At 37.9% G+C, this 27,834-nt stretch overlaps 1 protein-coding gene across 2 annotated transcripts; it reads right to left on the bottom strand.

Annotated features, from left to right (window-relative positions):
- Window positions 1-55: 55 nt before the first annotated feature.
- On the bottom strand, window positions 56-27,642 carry LOC127969140 (rho GTPase-activating protein 17). Of its 2 annotated transcripts, XM_052570854.1 has the most exons (20): window positions 27,135-27,642; window positions 18,981-19,020; window positions 16,482-16,586; window positions 16,319-16,395; window positions 15,397-15,508; window positions 15,164-15,240; window positions 14,970-15,087; window positions 12,808-12,876; window positions 12,602-12,683; window positions 10,204-10,331; window positions 9,795-9,906; window positions 9,626-9,707; window positions 9,453-9,533; window positions 7,163-7,276; window positions 6,987-7,078; window positions 6,735-6,891; window positions 6,132-6,395; window positions 3,641-3,768; window positions 2,886-3,377; window positions 56-1,375 (listed from the first exon to the last, which is right to left on the bottom strand). In XM_052570854.1, exons 1-20 carry the CDS (start codon window positions 27,185-27,187, stop codon window positions 1,260-1,262), a joined length of 2,499 nt encoding a protein of 832 aa, XP_052426814.1. In that variant the 5' UTR covers window positions 27,188-27,642; the 3' UTR covers window positions 56-1,259. The 2 variants fall into 2 exon arrangements, with proteins under 2 accessions (XP_052426814.1, XP_052426815.1); XM_052570855.1 differs by lacking the exon at window positions 6,132-6,395 and having other exon boundaries at window positions 27,135-27,638.
- Window positions 27,643-27,834: the final 192 nt, after the last annotated feature.

The following is a 27,834-nucleotide window of genomic DNA, read 5'->3' as shown; positions in this document are numbered from 1 at the left end:
TTAAGAAATACATTTGAGAAGACAACATCTACACAATGAACTGTTGAAACACCAGTTCTTGTTTCACTTTTTTTTATTTCACTTCGAAGCAGTAATACAAAGCATTTTTTGCCTTATTCCAAATTCAATAAAGATGTAGTCTTCTGACATGAAGCTTCTGAACTTCAAATGCACCGTCAACTTTTCGTTTCATAAGTGTGAAGTCAGTTTACTTTCCAAACCTTGGTAAAATAGCTCTTGTAAGTGTACTTAAGGCAGCATGGTAAAGGCAAGGAAAATGTATAAAGAAAAGCTAACTGAGCATGATCGCCTACATTTTCCCCCCTCACACGAGAATCATATTCCAAATGTTCGGATTTTTAATGAGAGTTTATGGAAATGAGACAAAGAGGGATAAATGTAAGCAATTATGTCTGCTCTTAGCTATTATACAGTAAGACTAACATCCGCGTGGCACTTTATTCCCCACTTTGGTACCATATCAGGGGTAAAAGGAGGGAAATACAAAGCTATCCTTGTCAAGGCCTGATAAACATACAAACAAAGCCATAACAAAGTTTCCATACCAGAATATCACTAAAGCACATATTTTGACCTTTTTTCTCATTACATAAACTGACAGCTAAACACTATTTCTAATTTTAGCAATCATATTGAGAGTCCAATAACAAATGGCCTTTTTCACATATGATCCAATCAGGATTACTTTTACACATAGCCGAGCAGTGCTCTCCCACATATGTTAGGTCCAGTCATTTTAATGCCCTCACAATAAGAAATCATCAGCTGTCAAAGGCAGGAAACCAATCATTTGACATTTGCATACCTATAACCAAAATTAAGGCTTGCAAAAAAAAAAAAAAGGAATGTAATGTATTTGTACTGTATTAGCTGACTGGAGACCTGCAGTCACAAGCTACACATAAAGCCACAGCTTTCAATCTTTTCTAAATTGAGTAATTGCTTTGTTTAGCTAAGGCCACTTAAGACTCACCTCCACGTACCTCGTTCACCAAATTCACCCTATCACCGTACAGTGTTCATTTTTGCTGCCATCGCAATGAAAGGCATGTTTAAATAAACATGCAATATCTCGGGGCGCCTGTTTTCCTGGTGCCACTGGGATTGTTGAGTGTCTTAAGCGTAGGGTATTCGAGGAATACAGCCAAGATGATAAACACTTTGGTAATGGTGAGAAGAGCAGCCCTTTAGCAAACCTTTGGTTAAGGGAGCGAGTGTTTGGTGGGACAAGGCCGTTTTTACAGGACGGTGCTCTCTGTGTCAAGGTCAGTGTCCTTGAGGTGGGCAACGGGCTTCTCAATGGCGATATCAGGAACAAGAGCTCGAGCCAGTGGTTTAAATGTCATCCCCGAATCTGTAAGAGACAAGATTAGGGATTCAGACCATGCTGACTAATGATTGTTAATAATCAAAATACAAAATTAAGTTTAACAGCGCTTTCATTTATTAGACCAGCACCACCCAATGATGAGCAAAATCATTTTTTATGTTTCTGTAATGGTTGTTATCCGTGAATTTTTGAATTTGCCGTTTAGAAAATAAATAGTAAAGCACTTTATACATGTTTTATTCAGATACCTAATTACAGTCAACAACAGCAGAAACTGTGGAAAAGTACATAAAAACAATTACAGCAAGAATGCAAGATATTATTATCAAGGCCAAAGGCAGTCATGCAAAATATGTTTTTTGGTGATGTGTGAATGCAAATTATTTAATTGCCTAATAAATGACAATAACATTTTGAATTTTAAACAAATTTTTGACAAATTCAGCAGGAGGTCTAATAAGTGTGTTAAGCACATGCAGTGCTTAAATTTATTAGAGTATATTTATTGACTTTGTGCATCCGAATACAAAATATTAATAAAGTGTTATACAATTTTTTTCTGTCTTTTGCGTATAACAGTACATTCAAAAGCTCATGGATTGGCTTTAAAATGAGGATTTAGTTTATTTTAGAATAAGGATTTAAGGGAAAACTCACTCTACATACTATACAGTTTGCTTTTGAATGTTTTTTTTTTTTTTTTATGGGACCTATTCCAGGGCTATAATAATAATGATAATAAATGAATAAATAAATAATACTTTATTATTAAATTATAACAAACCAATAAAGAACTCTTACTATATTAATAATACTACCGTGCTGTAAAATACAATTGTATAGTATTTGATCTTTATAACATTTTACAGAAAAACTAAAATCACAGTGCTAATATCCATACTGTCTTCATTTCAAAATCTTGTTACATTCAAACTGGCGTTTCTTGTCAAAAAGTGACAAGCTTGCATCCCTGCTTTCTCTATAATGCTGCACGTCAAGGATATCTGCAACATATCTCACTTTATCATAAATGGCAGAATTAAGTAATACTATTAATATAGTGTCAAAGGTTAAATAAGTTATAGCAGTGTATTAATTTGGGGTACTATTTTGGGTAAAATCCTTCAGGTTGCACTTATTGGTTGACATCGTAGATAAGAAAAAAAACTAAGTAGAAAAGTACTCTAGTACTGACACAGTATTCAATATTCAGAGCAAGGAAGCTCAATTATAAAATGTTGATCATTAAATGCAATTCTAAAATAGTAGCGAGATAAATGTGAACTCATTTTGTTATGAAACTTTGTTTGAATAAACGCATCCTGCTCTCAGTGCATCTGTGGTTAGTATTTCACCAAGCAGTGGTATTACAAATGAATCCACTTTTTTTTATGATGTAGCAACATCTATGAAATTCTATTCAGCTTTCAGACACAGTCTTCATGTGCCCCGAAACCTTATGCAACTCGTAGAAACGCAAACAATATGGCAAGTTAAACAGAAGCGTAGAGTGACGGAAATAAAAGAGCTTCACCCATTGTTTTGAAAGCAGCACTGCAAATTCCATTGCTGTCACTTCCTGTGGCTGGAGGCTGGGGCGGAGGGGGAACAGTAGGTCTGTTTCGTGGTTTAGGCACAGGCCTCGGCCGAGGAAGCGATCCTGACTGGAACACTGGGGGAGCAGTGGGACTGTCGTGAAACACTGCTGTGGGCGGAGGGGTGCTCGGTGGTGTGGGAGTGCTGGGAGGGGAGGGCTCTTCTCCGCTGGGCTGGGGAGGGGGCGTGGCCTGCGTGGGAGGCTGCGGGGGCGGGTGATTGGGTGCCTGAATAGGAGGCTGGTTGCTGGAGTGGCGACGTGGGGTCGTGTTGGTTTGAGCCTGTGGTTGTGTGGGGCTCAGATTGGTCGGAGAGTTACTAGAAAGCGGTCTAGGGGAGGGGCCGAGGGAATGCTGTACTGACTGATTGGCTGGTTGGCCTGGTGGAGGGTTGGCTGGTTTAGGAGGAGCAGGGGCCGGCTTCTTGGTACCTATAAATAAAAAGAGAATTTAAAACAAGCTCTGTCTGGTTTTCTGAGCTGTTCTCGTACAACACCGGTCTACACCGGACGTGACCATTGTTGCATTACACACCGCAAATCCAGTCATACTTTGTTTCAAAAGAACATTAGAAATAGAATGGGTGATCAGTTTACTGTCGGAGACTTGTTTCATGTTGAACTGCAATGTATCTAGTGTAGACAGTGTCAATGATTTTTGTCATTTACTTAACTTCTGAGGTAAGTCTACTGACCTCTGCGTGCCATGTGAGGACTGGGTCCTGTAGATCCAGCCACAGGGGTCCCCACACTCAGCTGTCCTGATCCTCCAGTGCCATTTCTCTGAGCTGGAGGAGTGGACGCAGAGTCTCGCGACTTTGGACTGTGACGCAAACAGAAGAAAAAATAGAAATCTGTAATATTTATTAAATAATATTCATTTGACATTCTGCAACATGCAAACTCCACAAATACAAATGTAAGCCTTATTGTGGTAGAATATTTTAATATTAAACGGTTAGTTCACCCAGATAGCAAAATTATGTAATTAATAACTTACCCTCATGTTAGTCCAAACCCGTAAGACCTCCATTTATCTTCTGAACACAGTTTAAGATATTTTAGATTTAGTCAAAGAGCGCTCATTCCCTCCATTGAAACTGTGTGTACGGTATACTGTCCATGTCCAGAAAGGTAAGAAAAACATCATCAAAGTAGTCCATGTGACATCAGAGGGTCAGTTAGAATTTTTTGAAGCATCGAATATACAGTTTGGTCCAAAAATAGCAAAAACGACGACTTTATTCATGATTGTCTTCTCTTCCGTGTCTGTTGTGAGAGAGTTCAAAACAGCAGTTTGTGATATCCGGTTCGCGAACAAATCATTCAAAGTAACCGGATCTGTTTGAACCAGTTCACCAAATCGAACTGAATCGGTTTAAACGGTTTGCATCTCTAATACGCATTAATCCACAAATGACTTAAGCCATTAACTTTTTTAATGTGGCTGACACTCCCTCTGAGTTCAAACAAACCAATATCCCGGAGTAATTCATTTACTCAAACAGTAAACTCAATGAACTGCTGTGAAGAGAGAACTGAAGATGAACACCGAGCCAGATAGGGAACAATAGACTGACTCGTTCACGAGGTCAGGAACTGGTTGCATTGGTTTTCGGATCACCAGTAGTTCTTTCGGACAGTTCAATTCAATAAACCGGTTGAAGAAAACGGTTTACCGGTTCTTTTGCGCTCTACGTAATAGCGTCATTTGCGATGATTGCCCTTGATTCAAGCCTTCGGTTTACCCGCGCTCATAACACAAGCCCAGAATCTGTTCAGAATACATCACCAAAAGAATCAGTTCGGTCCAGATGCTCAGTGTGTTAGTCTGCTTCATGCCGAATCACACATGCACAGTATTATCAGCTCCTCGGTTCTCGAATCGGACGCATATGACAGAAACGGTTCTTCACTCGTGAACAAATCAGTCTGTTGTTCATTATCTGGCTCGGCTCTGTGTTCATCTTCAGTTCTCTCTTCACAGCAGTTCATTGAGTTTACTGTTTGAGTAAATGAATTACTCCGGGATATTGGTTTGTTTGAACTCAGAGGGAGTGTCAGCCACATTAAAAAAGTTAATGGCTTAAGTCATTTGTGGATTAATGCGTATTAGAGATGCAAACCGTTTAAAACGTTTCAGTTCGATTTGGTGAACTGGTTCAAACAGATCCGGTTACATCGAATGATTTGTTCGCGAACCGGATATCACAAACTGCTTTGTTTTGAACTCTCTCACACAGACACGGAAGAGAAGACAATGCTGAATAAAGTCGTTTTTGCTATTTTTGGACCAAACTGTATATTCGATGCTTCAAAAAATTCTAACTGACCCTCTGATGTCACATGGACTACTTTGAAGATGATTTATTACCTTTCTGGACATGGACAGTAGACCGTACACACAGTTTCAATGGAGGGACTGAGAGCTCTTGGACTAAATCTAAAATATCTTAAACCGTGTTCCGAAGATAAACGATAATCTTTTCTTTCATTTCTTTACTTTTTTTTGTTAAATCATTTGTATGTATTTTTCTCCACTTTGTATTATCACAGCCTTCTAATATCTTAGAAGATGATAGGACACAAATGTCCACATATTAGAGTGTATGACAAGCTGATTTGACACATTTTCCCTTTCAGTGTAAGCCAATAAAAGCGGTTTTGTTTTAAATGGAGGAGGAGCATGAGCAGTCAAATACTACTCTCTTTAAGGGGAAGTCGTGGCCTAGTGGTTGGAGAGTTTGACTCCTAACCCTAGGGTTCTGGGCTCGAATCTCAGGCCGGCAATACCACGACTTAAGTGCCCTTGAGCAAGGCACCGAACCCCCAACTGCTCCCCGGGCACCACAGCATTAATGGCTGCCCACTGCTCCAGGTGTGTGTTCACAGTGTGTGTGTGTTCACTACTGTGTGTGCGCACTTTGGATGGGTTAAATGCAGAGCATGAATTCTGAGTATGGGTCACTCACTCACAAAATACATTTATCAAACATACCTACTTGCCATCTGTTGCTGAAAAGCAATATCAGTAAAAACTAATTTAATAATAGAACAATGTAAACCACTGGAAAAAAGAAGTTGAAAGATCCGTTTTCCCTCCACAGCTATTCCATGTGCATGCAGGGCGGATTCATTCATGCATTGCACTGATCCGGCACGGTCCGGAACATGCAGGAGTCTTACCTGATCTCCTCAGTATGCTGAGCTAGAAGCTGCTGTGCTGCTGCCAGGGCGGCCATCCCCAGCGCCAGCCCGGGCTGACAGCTCTCTAAGCCCAGGCCCACCTGTGCAGGCTGCTGGAGCAAGAGATCAACCACGGGCTGACCCCCTGCACTACCTGCAGCCTCCACCGGGGGCAGCGGGGGCTGGAAGGCAGGCGAAGCGTGCTGCTTTCTAGGCACAGTATTGCCTCTACGAGGATTGTGGTCCATTAATTTATTAGCAGAGCTACAGAAAGAAGAGACAGCAGAAACACCACTAGTGCTAATAAGTTCCCAGGAGAGCGACGCTACAGAAACCAAGAGGGTAATCTGCATTGGTAGAAATCCCACTTACACCACACACATTGCAGGGTTAAGAGGGAAAAGCAAGAGCTTTATCAGTAGAATGGACACATGGCGGGTGTAATCTGATCCACTATTTTAATTGCTCAATTAAAGTGAATCGATCTATTAAACTGCATTCTAAATCAACTTAATTGCAGATCTTTGTGAAGCAAGAGGAACTAACTAGTGTGATTGATTCAGGGAATCAAACTGTTAATTGAGATTTTGCGTTAAGTTTTACCTGTCTCTCCGGGGCAATTCACCATCTGGGCCCACCATGCTGCCAGGTCTCTTCCTCTCTATAGTGCCCGAGTCATAATCTGGTGAGGTCAGGTGGTTGACGTTGTTCGGCAGGGGCGCAGGCATAGAAAACATGCCGGATACATTAAAATCCACATCTGAAGGAATAACAAGAAACAGGTTAATCCTAAAACTGACAGTAACACTTTTTTCACTGGTAAATACTATATATTTAAAGCTTTATGGCCCCTACCCTCAGGGAAAAACCAATCTGCATGCTGAATGATGGGTTCGATTATAGTAACTACATGTACAGAGGTTGCAGCAGCCATTTCTGCTAGGCTCCTGAAGGTAAAGAGAGGAGAGTTTTAAAAAGGCACAATTAAATGTGTTAACGTGTTTGCTGGATATTGCAAAAAATATTCTGACCCCTCGGTTTTGGCCCACAATAGATTGGGTCCAAGGACAATTGCAATGTTGCTGGGGGTCATCTTGTTAACGTCACTTTCCTGTGCAAGCTTAGCAAGGAACTTAACAAGGTATCTGTAAAACAGAAACAATAGTCTAAATGAGAAGATAGCAATTGAGAAACAATATTTTGAAATCACCATCTTGAACTGTTTTTTACTGTAGTCATAGTGCTGACGTATAAACAAGTTGTTTCAGCAATCCACTGATTTCAGAATTTTTTTTTTTTACTACAAATTAGAAGAAAATAAGAAAATTTGCATTAGATGAGGTTATTCTTAAAACGAGAAAAAAAAACCCCCACATTTACAGGATAAGTAACATGATTATATTCAAGATATATTTGTATCATTTTATTTACCATTATTTATTATTTCTCTATGTTTTTAATACAGTTAAACTGGGAAGGATCATGGGTCCGCACATGAATAACATGCAGATGATTGACAATAAAATTTCAATACGTCTGAAACCTCTCTGCATACTAGGGGTGAACCCGAATAGTCGACAAATCGATGCTTCGATTCGAGGAGCCTGATTCGACAATCTAACAGTCGAATATTCGCGGGTGTTATTGATTATGCCATTTTGACTATATGGGAGAGCTCAAATGTCTTCACATAGAACTATCGGTTTTCTCCCAATAAGTTAATATACAGCCTATTATGATAAAGCTGTAATAATCTGAAAAGAGAGAAGCTTCAAATTAATATTTTAAAGTGCGTGAATAAATCCAACCACCCCTATAGATTTATGTTTCACTTTCCATAATCAGTGACCGACATGAGGAGCATCTTGGCAGCAGGGATTTTTGGGGTAGAGACTGGATTTTTTTCGAACAGGTAGGGTACAAGTGATTTCAAAACATTTCAGCAGGTATATATATATATATATATATATATATATATATATATATATATATATATATATATATATATATATATATCGAGGATTATTTACCTGATATAAAATGCATTTGATTTTGAGTCAAGTGCTTCATTGTAGTACTACGGTGATATCTATTCATACAAAATCTATTCATACAAAATTCATACAAAATAACAAAATGCATGTTATTTTTTATTTAGTGCTGTCCTGAGTAAGATATTGTACGTACATCTTGTTTCCTTCTGGAGCATCAGTGAATGTTTGAATCTTTTTAAATAGTTGTGTTCGAGTCCCTAAAATGTCCTCAGTGTGATAACATGTATCTCAAAATCATAAAGTCACTGCTGGAAAGGGTTCAAATATGTAAAGATGCTGGAAAACTGAAGAATCTGCAGGACCTTAAAGATTTTTCTGAAGAACGCTGCTCAGTTTAACAGTTCAGAAAAAACAAGGGACTCATGCACAACCATCACAAAACAGTCAGTCAGATCCAGACAGTCGAGGATCATCAGGTGACCACACATAGTACTAAGAACCAAGGGTACCCAAACTTTTGAGTGGGGTTATTTTAATAATTTCAGCATTTTTTTTGTCTTGTGGACTAAATGTTAATATATTTTATGTACAATATCTTACTCAGGACAGTACTAAATAAAATATAACATGCATTTAGTATGATCTCTTTTATTTTTTGAAAATTACTCGCATTTTCACAGATTCTGCAAAGGGTGCCCAAACTTTCGAGCCCCACTCGGGGACTTTTTGCAAATAGCCTATAAGTCTTAATATTAACGTTATGTTGTATAAATAAGGAAGCGTATTCTATATGAAATTATGAGTTGAATCCCATTGATTAAAAACCTTCTATTAAATGCGTTACTCTACTGGTCATCTTCAGTGCGCGCAGCTCAAAACAGAAATGCAGAACATTAATTACTAACATTTTAGGCTAAAGTTAAAATGAGGGCACTATTGAAAAAATAAATAAAATAAAATTGTTAATTCTTATGGTTTCGCCGACGTTAAGTGTTAGTTATCTGTTCATCAAAACATAAAACATTATTTACCCCGTTTATATCTGCAAGGTGTTCATTACACATTTTCCCTGTGTGTTAACATCAGTAATTATGGCTGTTGAATGTCTGACTTGACGCTTGTTAATGTATTTTGCCCCTCCCCCAAACATATGATTTCACTATCAGTCGAATATCGGCAAGATTCGAAAATTCCGATTCGACTATGAAAATCCTTAGTTGGGGACACCCCTACTGCATACACGTATACGTTTTCAATCTCACACATGGAGCCCCAGAACTCTGCACAAACTGATTACACTTCACATTAAAATGCAGTTGAAACTCACCTGAAGTTTGCCTTGTTGTTTTTTGGTAACTGATCACAGGTAACCCACAAAGCTTGTAACCGTTTGTCTGGATCAGGGACACTTGACAAAATAAAAGTCAAGTAATTAACATCATAAACACTACAAGATTTATTTAAAAAACCTTTTCTGTAAAGTACTGCAAGATGGCTTACTTAGATGCCTGTATCCATTCATCATACAACTGGTGCGTCATCAAAGGTTCAGGCAGCTCTCTGAGATATGACTTTAATGCCCCTTAAATCAGGAGGATGTGGTTTTAAATTAACATTCATTAAGTGTGAATGACAAATGACTGATACACTCAACAAAACAAGGACTTACCAGCAACGGCATGCGGGTCGGAGTAAAACTCCTCCAGCTGTGAAGTGGAGCAATCCAGAGCTGCCTTCAGCTTCTTCAGCTTGGAGGCTCCTGCAGCTATTCTGAAAAGACCCTGGAGAACGATGAATTTAAAGAAGGATTCAGAGTGAAAACCAAGACCCAAATTCATTCTCTAACACTTTAAATGTTTTGTTTTGTCGGATAGCTGTAGGAGCAGTTTCAAAGATGTGTCGGTACAATGTGGACACAGTTAAAGGATGAACAATACTTGTATTGTGGTTCGATAATTGGAAACATTTGTCGTTCTGTCTTGAACGGATTGGAAAAGATTACTGTGGCAGATCAACAATACGGTATTTGATGTGCATGACTGATGTATTGTTTAAACACTGTAGTTGTCTCGCCGTACCTCCTCTTTCATTCCAGTCTCCAGCAGCATCATGATGCAGGCCTCTATAGGCAGCGCGATCTCTCTGCTACTGCGCTTCAGGTGCTCGTCCAGAGCCGTTCCAAACGCTGGCTTCTCAGTCCACGAATCTATCAGGAAAACAAAAATAGCTTTATTGAAAAGAAAAAATAATAGTAAATGTTTACTAGCAGCATCAACTGAAAGCATCACACTCTTAAAATAAAAGATGTGAATTACAGAAGGAGTGTTCATCTGTGATTCATCAAGACAAAATACTGTAAGCACTAGCCCCCTTCAAGCTGTCTTTTTCCATATTACTGTTTCTGAAAAAGGCAGGTGGGTGAGATCTGAGAAATATTACTCATGGCCCACATGCTGGGACACCAAGTCTGTCTGCCTCACGTGTGCTCGCAGGAAAACATCAAAACAACCATTTATAGCACTCAAGCGCTAGATTTCCAGGCACAAACGAGAATGAAAACATTTATGAGCCTCTGAGGACTGCACAGAAAATCACTGAAACACACCATCAGGCTAAATTCACTTCATTTTCATTTGATACATCTACATTAGTCACTAGGGATGGTCACAATGGTGCAGCACTCAATCAAAAACCAGCTACTGTAGCGGACTAATCTGGCTGATAGTTTATGTAGTTTGTTTTTAAGTTTTTTATTTTTGTATATTTTTACCAGTGATTTAACTAGTCTAAAAAAAAAAAAAAAAATCTTCGTCTTCATCTAAAACCAGAATAATTATATAAGGTTGCCTTAAAGGCATAGTTGACCAAAAAAAATGAAAGTTGTGTCATTACTTACTGACCTTCATGTCATTCTACGCCTGTAGGACTTTTGTCAGCTGAACATAAAAGAATATATTCGCACATTGGGATTAAAGTGGTCAAATGATGCAATTTCAATTTTTCCTTTCTCTTTGGAGTGTTACAAGCTCTTGGTGCATAAAGAAGCTCTGTAAAGTTGCAAAGACTAAAGTCTCAAAACCAAAGAGATAATCTTTATAAGATTTAAGAGTAAAAAAAAAAACGCCCTCCTAAAACAGCTCATTCAAACACGCCCCCACATCTCTACCTCACAATGTGGGAAGATTTGCATAACACCGCCTAAATGTTCACGCAAAGAAAGATGGCATTACGTTTATTCTCACTGTCGCCACCAGCACCATGTTCTGGAGACACTGTGCGATTCCTTGTAAAAGCAAAACTACTTTGTTTGGCCTTCCAAAAGAGGACGCAACTACAAATCAGCGGTTAATTTGCATTTACAACACTGTTTCAGAACACATTTCGTATGTTTCTCTTGTCGCTTCAGGCGTTTGTTCTATTTGAACAAAAGTGCCCTGTGAAGTGGACATCACAGGAAATTCAGCCATGATTCCAGTTAAAAGTGAATGTATACGTTTAATTCAAAGTGCATTGAAGTTTGCGAGATGTGAATTTAAATAGTATTTATTTACAAAGGTATACGATGTCACACAAATCCATGAATTTATGTTCTAAAGTGAGGTAAACGTCAACAGATTTCCCTGCTCAGGCAGTAGGGAGCAATGAAAACAGTGTAGGGACCATGTCAATAGGAACACAGTTCATGCACTGAGCTCACTTCTAACAAGCTGATTATCTGAATCAGTTGTGTTAACAAAAAGAGATATGCAAAATATGCAGACCTGGGGGGCGTGAGGACTGGAATTGAGAACCGCTGGTGTTTTAGTGTCATTATAATCCGTAATTATGTCCCCAACAGATGCAACAAATTTTTCGTTTATAATGGGTTTTAATGTTTTTGCCTCAGCACTCCGGGACACACAGCATCACAGTATACTGTAGTAAGGGGCGTAAAACTTCCGTCACACGCTTGAGGTATTCGGCCAAATCACAACGCACTGGATAGCTGTCCAAATCAGAGCACACTTTGCTTTTCAGAACGGTGAGTTTTGTTAAAAAATGTCACGTTTCAGAAAGGTGGGGCATAGAGGAGAAACAATAATGTACACTATGTGGAAAATAATGCATAATGCAAAATAGTGTTTTTTGAAACTTAAACCGCATAAACATTTATTATAATCATTACACCAAATACACAAAATAAATGTTCTTTTTAGCAACATTATATGACCCTTTTAATATAATGAACGCCATTGACTTTCATTGTATGGATAAACACAGTCAAAACATTTTTCCAAGTAATTTGTTTTATGTTCCACAGAAGAAACTTTCTGAAAAAGATCTGTTTTCAGTGAACTATCCCTTTAAGACCAATCAATCAACTAGACATTCATCTTCAAAATATGTAGTTTTAAGGATGCTTGTTAGTCACTAGAGGCTATTATGTTTCATTGGTACTTATTTCAGATACACAGCAATAAGAAACTGAGTCGTCACCTTGTTGAGCTTGAATGGTTGGCAGGACGCTCTCAAGCAAGGTGAGAGATTTTCGATGATAATCCGCTTGTGCCTCTAATAACTGAGAACAGAGCAGACATTGAGGAAGGAGAGACACACAGCAGGATGAACAATGGCCATTACAAACATGGAACTGAACAGGAATAAACACAGCAACTGAGTTACTGAACAAAAAAGCTCCTTACCATTACATAGTGGCGCGCATAGTCTGCCTCCTTTGAGAAGAAATTGTACATGTCTGCTGAAAGTTGATCCTGGAAGAAAAGGAAAAAAACATGATTGAAACTATTGGTTTTGTTCTGGCTGTACAGACAGAGAAACTGGATATTACAGGAAACAAGCACAGCAGTTAGCCACATTCTCTTGATACATTACATTATGCATTCGGTAGATGCTTTTATCTAAATTGACTTATACTCTTTGCTATACATTTTATCAGTAATGTGTTCCCTGGCAATCAAACCCATGACGAGCAGGAATGCACATGCTGAGCCTTAATTGTTCAAGTGGTGACGCAGGTTTGAGACCTTATTTCATGTCTGCATTTACCAAAAATGACTATTCAGTCAGAAAGGAAAAAAATTGTCTGTAATTACGACATTGATTACACATCAGATTACTGCAGTTATAACAACCGCTGCATCATAAATCAGCCACCATATGGCTGACTAGCGGCTCAATGGTTTTGCCACAGGATAGATGAACGTTGAATTAAGCAGACTGATGTCTAGTTTTATTTGAGATTGCCTAGTGATTAGAAATATCATATTTTATTATTTAAACAAGAAAAGCATTGTAGACTAAGAGCAACAATTTTAATTAAACGGACTTCAGAAAATTTCAAATATAAACTGAAAAGGATATTCATTTAAAGTATACAATAAACTCACCTACACTAACACATTCAGAGGTTTTGGCTGGTAAAAATACAGTTTGGGGTTTGATGAAAAATATAGTAAAAAAGTTAAAACTGTGAAATATTATTTAAACTCTGTTCTATTTTAATATCTTATAAAATAGCTTATTCCCTGTGATGGCAAAGCTCAAAATGTTTATTGTTATTATCATCACAGCTTACTATTTTTCTGGAAACCCTGATACTTTTTAGGATACTTTGATGAATAGAAAAAAAATAAATAAAAATGCATTCATTTGAGATAAAATTTAGTGCAAATTCTTCCTGACTGCAGACTTACGGTATTGTACGCTCCTTTTAGAAATCTGAAACTGCACACCCTTTCTAAAAATTCTAGATTGAGTTTCAAAATGCTTGGCTGAAGATTCTAGCTATAATCCTCCTGTAACTAACACCCACTTACCTTACCTCAGCAAATCAGTTAAAGGGATAGTTCACCCAAAAATGAAAATTTGATGTTTATCTGTTTACCCCCAGGGCATCCAACATGTAGGTGTCTTTGTTTCGTCAGCAGAACAAAAACAAGATTTTTAACTCAAGCCGTTGCAGTCTGTCTGTCTTCTAATGTAAGTGGATGGGAAGCACGGCTAAAACATACAATAAAACTAAAAGAAAACACACAAACAAAACCAAATTAAACCCTGCGGCCCGTGACAATACATTGACGTGTAAAGAAACAAATAGTCGTTCTGTGCAAGAAACTGAATAGCATCTATATTTGATCTTTTACATCTGATTCACGCAATGTCCGAACTGTTAGAACTCTCCTGAGCATGTCCTCCTGAGCGCGTTATCAGCAGCAGGTGCATGAGGCGTCTTCTTCTTCTTCTTGCTTTATGGCGGAATGTCAATGGTCGACTTGAGAGATAGGTGGCAGTAATGCACTTATAAGTCTGCATCCGCCATAAAACAAGACGACGACAACGCCTCATGCGCCTACTGCTGTGAACGCGCTCATGAGATTCTAACAGTTTAGACATTGTGTGAACCAGAGGTAAAAAGCAATATAAATACTGTTCAGTTTCTTGCACAGACCGATCATTTTGTGTCTTTACACATCAATGTATCGTCACAAGCAGAAGGGTTAAATTTGGTTTTGTGTATTTTTTTTTTTATTTTTTTTTTGTATGCTTTAGCCATGATTCTCAACCACTTACATTACAAGACTGATACACTTCAACGGCTTGAGTTAAAAATCTTGTTTTGTGTTCTACTGAAGAAACACCTTGGATGCCCTGGGGGTAAGCAGATAAACATCACAACAAAACACATTTCATGTCATCTAACTGATATCCATCAGCCAAGCCAATGAGGTGTATGATGCTATCGTTCTTACATGCCGCTGCAATATGTTGCTGTAAAATTCATAACTAAGCAACTCATAAGGTTAAGGCATGTTAAGGCATGTTTAGGCATGTTGCACATCAGTACCTTACACAGCTCCATTTTGTTCATAGCTTCATCGACTTCTTCTTTAAGTGAGTCTGCTTTGGCTGTCAGTGCTTGTGTGTTTGTTCCTGAGATTATGGACTTGGTCGCCTGCAACCACCTGTAAAGAGACCGTTTCAGTTATGAACTAGGTAAAACATGATATAGAGAAACCTGATGCGTGACAGAAACCTAACCTTGCTCGGGCAGAGTCATAGTCCAGAACCAGCTTGGCTAACTGCCGCCTCTGTTTCAGGATGTTAGGAATGTCCACCTGAAAAAACAATAAGATTACGTAAGCTTTGTTATTAACATTCTGGCCTACACCAATCATTTTTGTCATATTATGTGTGGCTGATATTAAAATGAAGCTAATCTAAATGTTAAATTAGGGAAAGGAGCATGCATATGCTTTTATGTTCGTCTGTACCTCTGCTAGCTGATTGAGGGGGTTTAAGATTTCCTTTTCAATGTTCATCTCATGCTGCATTAGTTCAGAGGCCAGTTTGTTCTCTGCATCTCCGCACATCTCCATCATTTTCCTGCAAAGAAGATACTGAATATAAATGACTGTTCAAAAATTTGGGGACTCAAGATAAAGAAAATACAATAAAAACAGCAATACTTGGAAAAACTATTACATAAAAAAATGTTTTGAGGATGTAATTTATTCCTGTGATGGCAAAGATAATTTTTCAGCAGCCATTATTTCATTGCTCAGTGTCACATGATCCTTCAGAAATCAATATGCTGATTTGATCCTCAAGAAACATTTCTTATTAATGCCGAAAACAGTTGTGCTGTTCAATATTTTTGTGGAAATCGCGATACATATTATCTATAAATATATTCACTCTTACTTTCGACCAATTTATTTAAACTCAAAATTATTTAATTAACCCCTTAGTATAGAGACCAATTTTCACTATTAACTAATTGCTTCTTAGCATGCCTGTTATTAATATATTAACATACTTATAAAGCACATATAAATCTGCATGACCATATTCTGCATCCCTAATCCTAATATCTAAATTTAACAACTGCCTTACTATTAATAAGCAGCAAATTATGAGTTTATTGAAGCATAAGTCATAGTTAATGGTTTGTTAATAGCGATAATGGAATCTTAAAATAAAGTGTGACCTTAATTTCCTTACAAAAATCTTACTGAACAAAGTTTATACTGTTTTTTATTAAAAGCATGACATGAGTGCTTTTATACACTGTGCTTTTTTGTGCCTCATTTAAACAATACAATGAACTAATCCATAACCAATCAAAAAAATAAAGAGCCACGTTTAAGCGGTAATTGATTAAAATCGATTTAAATGTTAACGTCATCCAATTACCCAATCAGAGACTCCTCCCCCAACTGGTTTCCGCCATCCTGCATGGCCTGAGACAGCGATGTCAGTGGAAGCTTTTTCTGTGCCAGAAAACCAGGGAGTTTTTTCATGTGAAACATTATATGCAAATTCAAGTCATAAGTCGTAAGCACTGTTATGTCCTTACATGTCTCTTCTCAGCATCAGTGCCTATCTGCCCCTGCAAACACATGACCATTCTTTTGTGCGTGTTGTGCGAAATGACTCGCACCAACTCCATACGCCGCTCAATCTGTGCGGAGTAAAACAAAACATCAATAAAAACCCACAATCCATACTGAGCTGTGGCTACCACTCAATATAAAACCTGTATGCATCGTGTTGAAAGAAAACAGCCTGTAAAAAAGTGCCTAAGGCGTGTTATGCAATATCTTCTGGGAAGCTTCTGTGATATGAAACAGATTTCAGAAATTCACCATTCCATCTTAACTTTAGAATAGACATCAATGTCAATTAGCAGGTGTTGCTGTCAGAAAGGAATAAAAGTTTTTATAGTGTTGAGTGTGGGGTAAGGTCAAACAAGATTTATCACACCACTCCCTGGGGAGGCATGAAAAAGATATATTACTTTACATAAAGACGACAAGTATGACTCATCTGCCCTGTTGGGATGCCTAAGATTTAAATGCATGAACTCAGCAAAGGGATGCCATAAATAGAGAATACAGATGCAGACCAGACTCTCTTGTTCTACTTCATCCTGTTAACTAAAAAGTACATTTATATATATATACACACACACACACACACACACACGTTATCTGGCTCTGCTGCACAAATTTTCCACCCGCCTTTATTTAAGAATAAAGCCCCCGGCCACAATAAGAGGTATATACACACACACACACACACACACACACTAGTTTGATTGTAGTGTGAGATGTAGAGTGAGATGGATTTTGTACTGATTTGCTTATCATAATTTTCTAATAGGTGGATTTCTTTTTAAGACTGACTGGAAATGTAGTTCTTTATCTGGAATTTATCATTCACAAATACAACCATTTATACTTGTATAATTATTATACGATTTATTAAAAATGAAAACAAAAATGGAAACCATTATATTCCATTATATAGAATTAAACTAAATGCAGTGGATACAAGTGGATTTTGTGACAAATACAAATGTATTTGGCAACATTTCCAACGTTTATAATCTGATAAATCACATTCATTATATCTAACTGTAGAGGACCTAGCAAACTGCTAAATTAAGCTCTACTGTATTCATTTTTATTTATTTTTGATTGACATTTAACTTCTCATTTATTAGTTAGGCCTCTTATTTTACCAGCAGCAATATGCTTAGAAAAAAATATAGGATGTAATCTTGTATTGTTTTGTTGGAACAGAGATCTACTGTCTAAGACTTTGTAAATACCGTCATGACAGACAAGTCAGCTTTTTGATGTGTGCAGGACGGGCCTGCTCGAACACATGTCAGCCCTAAAAACAACCATGAAAAGAATGTCACTTCAGAACTGTGAGAGCGGAATGACTGAACAAACACTGAGGAGGAGAAAAGAGATCCGAAAAAAAAAAAACTGACTCGTGTTCCAAAAACAGCCCAGATCAGGAATTCCACAGGCTGGGAGAGGAGATAACCACCTCCTCACACTTCTCTGCCTCCTTTACGTCATGACATTCCCTCACAGCCGTCCCAAAGCAGCTGGGTCAAGCGTACATTCCGCTCGGGTGTCTCCGGCATGAACGCACAGAGGCCCGCCACCCGGCATGGGAACAAGGGGAATCACTGACTGTTATTGTCTGTGCTTTTCTGCTGAGGGAGATCCTGTTCGAGGGAAGTTGTTTGGATTATCTGGTGTGAGAGGTCTTTAAATGTTTGCCTGTTGCCATCACAGACTAAAAACTGGCAAGCCATCGACAGACTAAACATGCAGAAACAATGAGCTATAGTTTTTTTTTTTTTTGTAATGGAACAGATCATGCGATGTTCAGAAACTGGGGAAACACCACTATAATACTGAATAGTCACTGGCAAAACGAAAGGCACAGGAACGTCCTGTCCGGACAAGGAAAACTGGATGCAATTCAAAATGGGAGGATGCCACTATTCTAGACGCTTAAGAAGTGTCCCCTGAATGTATCTGTGAGTGGCATGAGCATAGCAGCCCTGAGGTTACATGGGTGTCCAGACAGCTGAGAACGGGGTGATGGGATACCGCTGTGATCATCCTTGAGCACCACACAGAACCCAGAATAAAAACCAAGCCCCTCTGAGTGCCACAGGGGGATGTCAGCATAATTCTCGCTTGATGTGTCCCAACATCTCATTGAGATAATTTTAGACACAGCCGGCCAAGAGGAATAAACAAGCTGTCACGAACACAATATTGGTGGAAGTTCAGATAATGACTTTCTATTTCATGGAATCAAGTCCCTGCGTTTCGAGGAGGTCGTTTTAGCACTTTTCTAGAAGAGAACATTCTCTAATGTGACTAAAATAAATTGAATGGAATGTATTTGCTTGACATCAGTGACTACACCTTTCTCTACCCTGTGACTCACTAGTTCCCCACCAACTGATGTAATGTAAAATAGATTACAGACAGAGAATAGAAGGGCTTCACTGCAGGCAGAGATGGAAATAAAAAGCAGTCACCTGTAACAGGTCATCACTAAGGACCTCGGTTTTCTCCGCTCTGTAAAAGAAGACAATAGATCATTAGAAATTAAACCCATATACATTTTGAAACAGTAATACTAGTTAATTCCTGTAAAATTACCGTAATGACTTCACCGGTAAATACACAAATATGCTGTTTACACAGACAACAACGTTCCATCTTTTTACCAGTAAAACACCATTCACACATCAGTTTCAAAATACCGGTAAATTCGGTCACATCATTAACCAGAAATGACCTCTCAACGGCGGTGCTTCCCGGTGTTGTGTTTGTAAACATGGAGGAGTATACGTGGTCAGTGTTTCTGTTGATGTTCTCATTTTTGTGTCAAACATTCACATTTATGCATTATAGAGACATCATATCAGACCACTTCAGACATTTCTTTGACTTTGGTAAATCCATCATCAGTATCAGAATGTTATGATTGGCTCAGAGTAGACATCTTACGGCAGCGCGTCCAGTTTCATATCAGTAATCTCGTTCCGCATTTACACTGAGGCCATTACCCATAATTTACTGATAATGTTATAACTTCTGATACCAGCAAATTACCAAAACTAATTTACCATATTTTTGAAAAGGTCCTGTTCACACGATCTCTTAACGGTAATTTACCAGTAATTTGTTTGGAAGGCGCTACTAAAAACACTGGTTCATGAGCTGCTTGCGTGTAAAAGTACACTGTGCCATGCTTCACCATGAAAAACATACAGTATAACATATTTATTGTAATAGTCATGTAGCAAATTCAGTTTTATTCTGAATAATTGTGCAGCCTATAGTACGAAATAATATTCAGGGCTCTAGACTAACTTTTTGCACTGGTTGCACTGGTGCGCCTAAGAAAAAGTTAGGTGAACCCACATTTTATTTTTATTAAAATAGTTCAGTTTTGTATGTTAATAGCAACGTGATTATATTTCATTTCGATTTTATTAAGTTAATTTAGAAAAACATTGAGCATTTTTTTGTGTGTTAAATATAAGTTTTAGTTGTTTTTTTTTTTTTAAGTAACGACCAAGCTGCCAGTGGCAGACAGTGAGCATATGTTTGATCAATTTAGCCTTCTCAAATCATCACGAATTGCCTAAAATAAAAACTAGATATAAAACAGTTCAAGCATATAAAAATGTTTAAACGCTAGACCCAGGTAAATGTGTGCTGTATCCAATAGTTTATGCGGAGACGCCTCAGGACATGGCGACGCCAGCATGATCACTTGCATTTTTTTTCAGTGGATACGCCGCCCTTTTTGCTCATAAAGCTAAGAGTAATACATCATTCGTAACTGCAAAGGGTCTTTTATTTGTGTGCCCTCACAATATCAACAAAACGTTGCGCTTTCTGCCATGTCGTCTTTAACAGGAGTACAAAAATTTACGGAAACTCAGTAAAAACATGCCTCACAGACGTGATAAATATATCTATAGAAAGCTTTAAATGTCTACTTAACAAAATAAAACAAAAACTCTTTCATTATAATCATAATCCGTAAAAATGCTCTTCTCTTTAAAGGCGCGTCTAATGAGGAGATGATGAGCCAGGCTCAGCAACTTCATCGTTGCGACACAGACTCAGAAAACACTAGTTTTTTAGTAAATAGTTCAAATATCTCCTCACTATTTCCCCCTGTCACATTTATGGTAATTTCTTTTGCCGGTGCTATGTGGCAAGCCAGTGAAAATTGGCCCGAAGCCCAGCTCGAGGGGCGTAAGAAAGTCGGGGCCCATCGGGCTCTGGCTGAAATGCAGGGCTCTAGTTTCTGTTGATGCGTCACTGAGATTTTCAGATTTCAGACTGAGACTTTTTTCCCCCTCGAACGGCTGGTCGCACCAATGCAACCTCAGATTATTTTTAGTCGCACCATTGAGAAATTAGATCGCACTCTAGAGCATTGATGTTTATAAATTAAACTGTAGACTCTAGTAATGATCAAGTCTAGGACTAGCCAGCAGCTGACAGTCTGTCTAATGAAACCAGCTGTTCGAAACAGGAGTCACCGGCATTTACTTTCCCAGGGAATTTTAGCAGTCCACTGTCAGCCTTGTGAACAAATAGTTAAGGCCCTATTAATAGTAAACTAACAGAGGGCTTTGACCATGGCACAGATTATGTCCTGTCTATCTGAGACAGAGAACGTGAGAGGACAACACCAGCTCAGTTCACACAGGTTACACACACACACACACACACAAACAAACGTCTATAACACTACTGTTCCAGAATAATGACTCAGAGACAGGTTGTGTGACCTTACCTAAAAATCGTCTTCACTAATGAACTTTTATTGAAGTGTTTGCTACTGTAAAGATCGGAAAGGATTTTACTATGTTCAATCAAATATAGTGACCTTTGCAGGGAGAACAGGTAGATATTTATATATATTTAGATATATATATTTATGACCCTACAAGTTCACATCAACAACAAAAACCAGCATAACGCAGGTCTGGCAATAAAACATTGTTGAAATGTTTCCTGTGTGTGTGGAAGTGGGCCTGTCCCTGTGTCTGCACCTTTTGTTGTGGCAACCGTAACATTCGAAAGCATGGAGGACGTCATACATTATACAATACTGTAAGCTTGCCCGGCATAACATAGAATATTAGTTCCACTGTACATTCATAAAATCCTATTGTTCTCCAAGAGGAAAACAGCATGTATGACCTTATTCTGCCAGTGACTTGGAAGTCAGTAATTTACATTAAACTTGAATGTAAAAATAATGCTCTAAAATCCTTTTAATTAACTTTGTAAGTAACCACATTTAAGCATTTTGGTGTTTTTAATGTTTTTGAAAGAAGTCTCTTATACTCATCAAATGTAATATTGTGAGATATTCTTACAATTTAAAATATTTGTATTTTATTTCAATATAGTTATAATTTATTCCAGTTTCCAGCAGCCATTACTGTCTTCGGGGTCAATTTATCCTTTAAAAATGTCTCTAATAAGCTGAATTGATGCAACATTTCATATAATTTTTAATGGTAAAAACAGTTGTTGCTTAATATTTTTTGGAAACGATCATACCCTTTTTCAAGATTCTTTAATAAAGGCTAAATTCAAAATAACAGCATTTTTTATTTTCAAATGGAATTAGTTAAAACTTAATGGTTACAGTAATGAATGCTCACGCCCAAGGCTAATGAGTTGTATCTCTTTTTATGGTTATTTAATTTCATTTTATGTATTTTAACCACAAATCTCCTGATGTAAAAGGATGCTTAATGATGCTTAATATTTATTATTATATATTTACTGACCAAAGCTGGCTTGAAAGTTAATTATGGTAGTTTTAAGACCTTGTGTTTTCTTTTTGTTATCAAAAAGGCAATAAAACAATTAGTGCCATTGTAATTATTGAGGAGCAATCAAGCAGACACGATCGCCATTAACTTCTAATGAAGCTTGACTAATGTGTTTAAAGCAGAATACACAGTCTGAATAACTGAAAAATCATCTGTCAAAGCTTGAGACTCTGATTCTGTACTGTTGCATGTCTTCCTTTAGTCTGCCATGTTACCCACAAATCTCAGCCCCAGTTCCTCCTCCTGCCAAAACTCCACGGTTGTAACCTCGTGACAGTAGAGAACAGCTGCTTTCAATTAACACAGGAGGACAAGAAAAAGGGCCTACAAGACTGAAACCAATCCAGATTGAACTCCAAACATCGTGGAAGGGTGTCTGAATCAAGCTCTTGATGTCAGATGTAAAGAAGAACTGAAAATAAATGGTTTCCAGAGCTTTCTCCAGACACTGTCAAACTAACAAACTGATCAAAAATACAGTAAAATGGTACACCTCACCAAAAAAAAGAAAAAAAACAATAACACTATAAAACAATTTTAAATAACTACTGTTCTATTATAAAATATAAAACTGAATTGAATGAAATCAAAGCTGAATTTTCGCCTGACAGCAACTACTAAATAACACTTTACATTTATCTTAAATTAGCCTTATCTGTACATTATATTCAGTGAAGTGTCAAGTGTATGGCCTGAAGCATACTGTCCATTCATGGTTTGAGCAGAGCATTACACACTGATATCAACAGTATCTGATAAAGAAGCGGATTAAGAGCACATAGCAACCACAAAAACTGCTGATTTCTGTAATGGCTTAAAACAGCCATGCTTTTACTTAAAATTACTACAATCTTGTTTTTCCTCTTTGCTGAAACAAACACAGCACACGAGGCCAGTGAAAAGCCTGAGCTGACAATAGATCTGCATCATCAGCGAACTGACAGGTGGTTCTAGTCTTCTGATAAATTGTGAGGTAACGTGGCACTAATGTGGCTTGAGATGGTGTTATGCACAAGTGTGCCATTTAGATCGGCGGTAGAATCTGGTCACACGGTTTGAACCCCAGATCATCGCTGGATCTGCCTCAGAGATGATTCTTTGATTTCATTCATAGAAATGAAACTTCCTCAGTACGACTTCCTATTTAAAAAAAAGAATAAGGAGAGATTTCCTTTGAGTGGTTGCATGCCGAACACAGTGTACTGCCTCCTCACAATCACAGGAACCATGGGACCAGCTGAGCCCTGCGTCCGACCGACCCTCAACCGCTTCAAGTCTGCTTTCTGCATCACACTGAAGTGATTTATGGTTCGTAAAATAAATTCAGGAAGAGATGAGAATTCCAGCCGAATCTCTTTTATCCACATAATAGTCAACGGATGGCTTTGATGTTTTCATTTTATTGAGCAAATGACTCTGTGTTTATAAAATTGTTAATGAGAAACAAAGGTCAAATAAAACAAATAAAAAAAATACATTTCAACCTGCAGTCAAAAATTTGTGTTACACTATGATTCAGATGTTTGGGGGTTTTAAAGCAGGTTTCATTTATTTAATTAAAGGGGTAATACAACGATGCTAAAAATAACAGTATTTGGGTTAATGCAATGTGCTTTTTATGTGGTTTAAGGTTCACAAAACACATTATTTTCCACATGCCGTACATTGTTATTACTCCTCTCTGCCCAGCCTTTCTGAAATGCTTAGAATTTTACAAAGCACATCATTCTGAACAGTGCGGTGTGATCTGATAGGCCAGCTATCCAGTGCATTGGGATTGGCTGAAAATAGGGGTGCACGAAAAATATCGGCCAATAATTAATGCATATCTCGCCAGTAAAGGCGGTTATCTAATCAGCGGTAAATTCCTGTGCAATTCCACACTGATAATGAACGTAAATTTGCGAAGATTATCAGTTAACAACGACGAAATGGACATAATCTCCATGACATGGCAGCGGCGGCAACAATACTAGCGAGAATAAAAGTAATGCCTTCTTTCTTTGCGTAAACACTTGGTGGTGTTATGTAAATCTTCCCACAGTGACTTAGATTTGGGGGGGGGGGGGGGTTAAATGAAGCGTTTCAAGAAGGTGTGGATGAGTCTTAACTTTATAAACAATATCTCTTTGGATTTGAGACTTTAGTCTTTGTAACTTTACTTATTTTATATATACACGAACAGATTATAACACTCCAAAGACAAAGGAAAACATTTTTAAAAAAATTACCCCTTTAAAAATACATTGTTCTGAAAAATATTATTGCCATTTAAAATGACTGTTCTCTATTTTTAATACATTTTAAAATGTTTTTTTTTGTTTTTATCCCAGCGAAAGCGAAGCTGAATTTTCAACAGCCTCAATCTTCAATGTTGCATAATCATTTAGATAATCATTCTAATGCTCATTTAGTGCTCAAGAAACATATTTTTTATTATTATCAATGTTAAAACTACTTAATATATTTGTGGAAACAGTGATGCATTTTTCTAGATCCCTTTTTTTCCCCAAGTAAATTTTTTTTTTTATTGATTTATTCATTCACTACACCTGACACTTGAAATTTGAAATTAAATTACTTTAAAACCTAATGATGCTTTGTAAGTCCATTACTATGTAGATCTTCATTTAGAGGTATAATTTGACACCTCACATGTTGTGAAAATACACTGTCTGGGCTGTCTAGTGGTGCTGGACGTGCCTCCCCCTTTATAGCAGACAGTAATTTTCGGAGGCCTAGAAAGATTGAGGGGGCTGTAAAGTTCCTGGTATTCCAAACTTTGCAACAAAATTATAAATCACCTCAGTTATCTTCTTTTAAACTGAACAGGGATGACCTTGCCCCAGTTTGGTTCAGTGTGAACACTAGTAAACTGTTAGCTACTGGCAATTCTCATTGTCATTGGGCTAGGCAAATGTCTCTGGTGGCTGATCAAATTGCACATGTTTAAAGGGAATGAGGCTGCAGACATGGATGCTAAAGGTCAGGTTAACCACTAGTTCAATGAGCACAGCTGATAGGCAGGTGCATCGCTCCTTGTAAATGTGCTATGATTGGTTAGAAAACTAAAGTGAAAGGCATGTCATCTCTGATACCATATATTCAAGCAAGAAAGTAATTATCTGCTATAAATGTTACAGTTAATTTAGTCAAGTGGCCTGTTCAGTAAAGTTAGTACGATTGATACAAACTTAATTTAAACTCTGTATTAGATCTACTTAAAAGGCTTAAAGTGAACAAAATATAGTTTGATGTGAGGAAGGGAAAAAAACTGCATTAACAGCTTTAACACCTCCCTGAGAGACCTGTTCCCTGCATGTTGAGAATTAACAAGCCCATTTACCCTCACACAGCTTGTGCAGAATCAAGAATGCAGTTTGAGGCTTTATCAACAGTCAGAGGAGTCAGAAGTGATGACCATGCACATGCCATTTCAATGTACGACACAAAATATGAGCTCAAAGGACACGCTGGCGGACCAACAAACATTAGAAAATACAAGAAGCGCACATAACATCTGAGAACTATATTTTCAAATAGATCCAGGATGTTATCGAGGCACCTATGAAGAAGGAATGTGATCGTGATGAAAGGCAGACTTATCATAATTTTGTTCTTAGAACCAGTTCAAAAAACGATTCAGCGGCTATATTACGTTCTGATTTCTGACATCCGGAACATATACTGAAGTGTACCAATAAAACAACATGTTGTCACATATTGCTTATTTAATTTTCTAATTTTACTAATACACGTGTTTTCTTGTAATTTAATGTTCTGTTTGTTTCAGTCATGACTGAGTCTGTTAAAACAAATATAATGAGAATGAGTTTGAGAACTGAGAACAACTCAGACTGATTCAGGAGTGAATCATTCAGTCGATTCATGAACAAATAGTTCAAACGAATTATTGTTCGAAAAGATCTGACCAACTCATTTTAAAGACCCGACTCCAAAAAATGATTCATTCACGAATTAGACTTGCCTAATCGTCAGGTGCAGATTGCGTTAACTGCTTAAAATAGTCTTAAAAGTCTATCTTGGGCTAGTTGGTCAAACTAGTCATTAGTCTTTAAAAAAGTGGCTATGTTTATGCAACTGGCCCCAAGTAGTTAATCAGAAACTTTATTTTACAGACACAGCAATATAAGGCCGTAATGATTCATACTAACAGTCATTATTGCTGCTCTAAAGTAATTATGTAAAAATAAATCTATCTAAAATAATAATATGTGGTCAAAGAACTGCACAATGTTTGTATACAACGTAAACGATAAAAAAAGTTTTATCATGGCATTTAACTAATTACTTGCTGTTACACTGACTGTTAAATTATTCACACTGAATCATGAACGAATAGTTCAGTCGATTCATTAACGAATTGTTCATACTAGTTTTTGAACAGATCCCACTGACTCGTTGCAAAGATCCGATTCAATAATTCACAAATCAGACATCTCTAATCTTCAGCAGTTTATCAGATAGCTTATCTTAAACCATTTCCCTTTCAGATTTAGTATTACATAGTAACGAGGGCGCAACAAGTCTAACAGTGTAACAGTCAAATCAAAAGTAGCAAAAAGTTGAGTTTGTAATCAAACAAAATTACGTAATTTAAATATAATGTAAAACAACGAAGAAAGTTTACTCTTAAGCTAACTGCTATTATTCTAAGCGGTAAATCGAAGAGATTTGTTTTAGGCAACAACCGCCTTGACAACATAACATAACAACACACCAACCCATGACAGAGCTGCCCGTGCCCATTCGTGAGAGGAAAAAAACAAATAAAAACTTTAAATCTGTACTCGCCTGCCAACTGTTTGACTGGCGAGCTGTCTCATCCGATTGAACTGTTTCTTCATTTTAGTGGAGTCGGCCTCAAAACCCAGTTTTTAAGACGAGGAGATTGTGTTCGTCGATGCCTCATGAGCCGAAAGATCCTTGAGCACGATGGTGAAGTCGTGTGGATAATTACATTAAAACAGCCCGAGCCCGAGCCCGCTGTACGGTTAGCTCGAGCAGCTAGAAAACTAGCCGATCGGGAGAGAAAAAAACAGTAACGTTAGTGTGGAAAAAGTTAGCTCCGGTGAATAGCGGTGCTCGTTTCATGTCATTCCGTGCTGCAACTGCTCTCATAAACGGGAGTGAGCGGTGTTTCCACGTATGCCAGCCCGTGACATCTACGGGAGACGGTGGAAGAGCATAGCAGCGGGCTGATCACTGCAACCGTGTCGGTAATGAGTGTGTGTTTCTCAGCTCGGATCAGCGCAGCTCCAATATGATCGTGAGGACATTAATATGGACACAGGGGCTGTCTCGAAACCTAGTGCGCTGACTTTACAGACAGCATATTTGTGCGTCTGTAATTTTCAAAGATGCTGTCTGTGTAGGCAGCTCCAAAGGTTTTGAGACGCAGCCTACGAAGACTACGTAGAGTTACTCATATTACCGACTGTGATGATCACACACTCCCTGGATGGACTGTAGGAATATTACATCTTAAGGATTT

The sequence above is a fragment of the Carassius gibelio genome, chromosome B12 (assembly GCF_023724105.1).
Source record: "Carassius gibelio isolate Cgi1373 ecotype wild population from Czech Republic chromosome B12, carGib1.2-hapl.c, whole genome shotgun sequence".
Taxonomy (NCBI): domain Eukaryota; kingdom Metazoa; phylum Chordata; class Actinopteri; order Cypriniformes; family Cyprinidae; genus Carassius; species Carassius gibelio.
The sequence above is the reverse complement of the archived record's forward strand: the minus strand, read 5'-3'. Positions and strand labels throughout refer to the sequence as shown.

Bases quoted from the DNA above. Each gene is read 5' to 3' on its own strand.
- LOC127969140 (XM_052570854.1), bottom strand. From the start codon at position 27,187: ATGAAGAAACAGTTCAATCGGATGAGACAGCTCGCCAGTCAAACAGTT. The intron at 16,587-18,980 runs GTGACTGCTTTT...TACTCCGCACAG, and splicing joins TTAGTGATGACCTGTTACAG to ATTGAGCGGCGTATGGAGTT. The intron at 7,079-7,162 runs GTCAGAATATTT...CTTTACCTTCAG, and splicing joins TTGTGGGCCAAAACCGAGGG to GAGCCTAGCAGAAATGGCTG.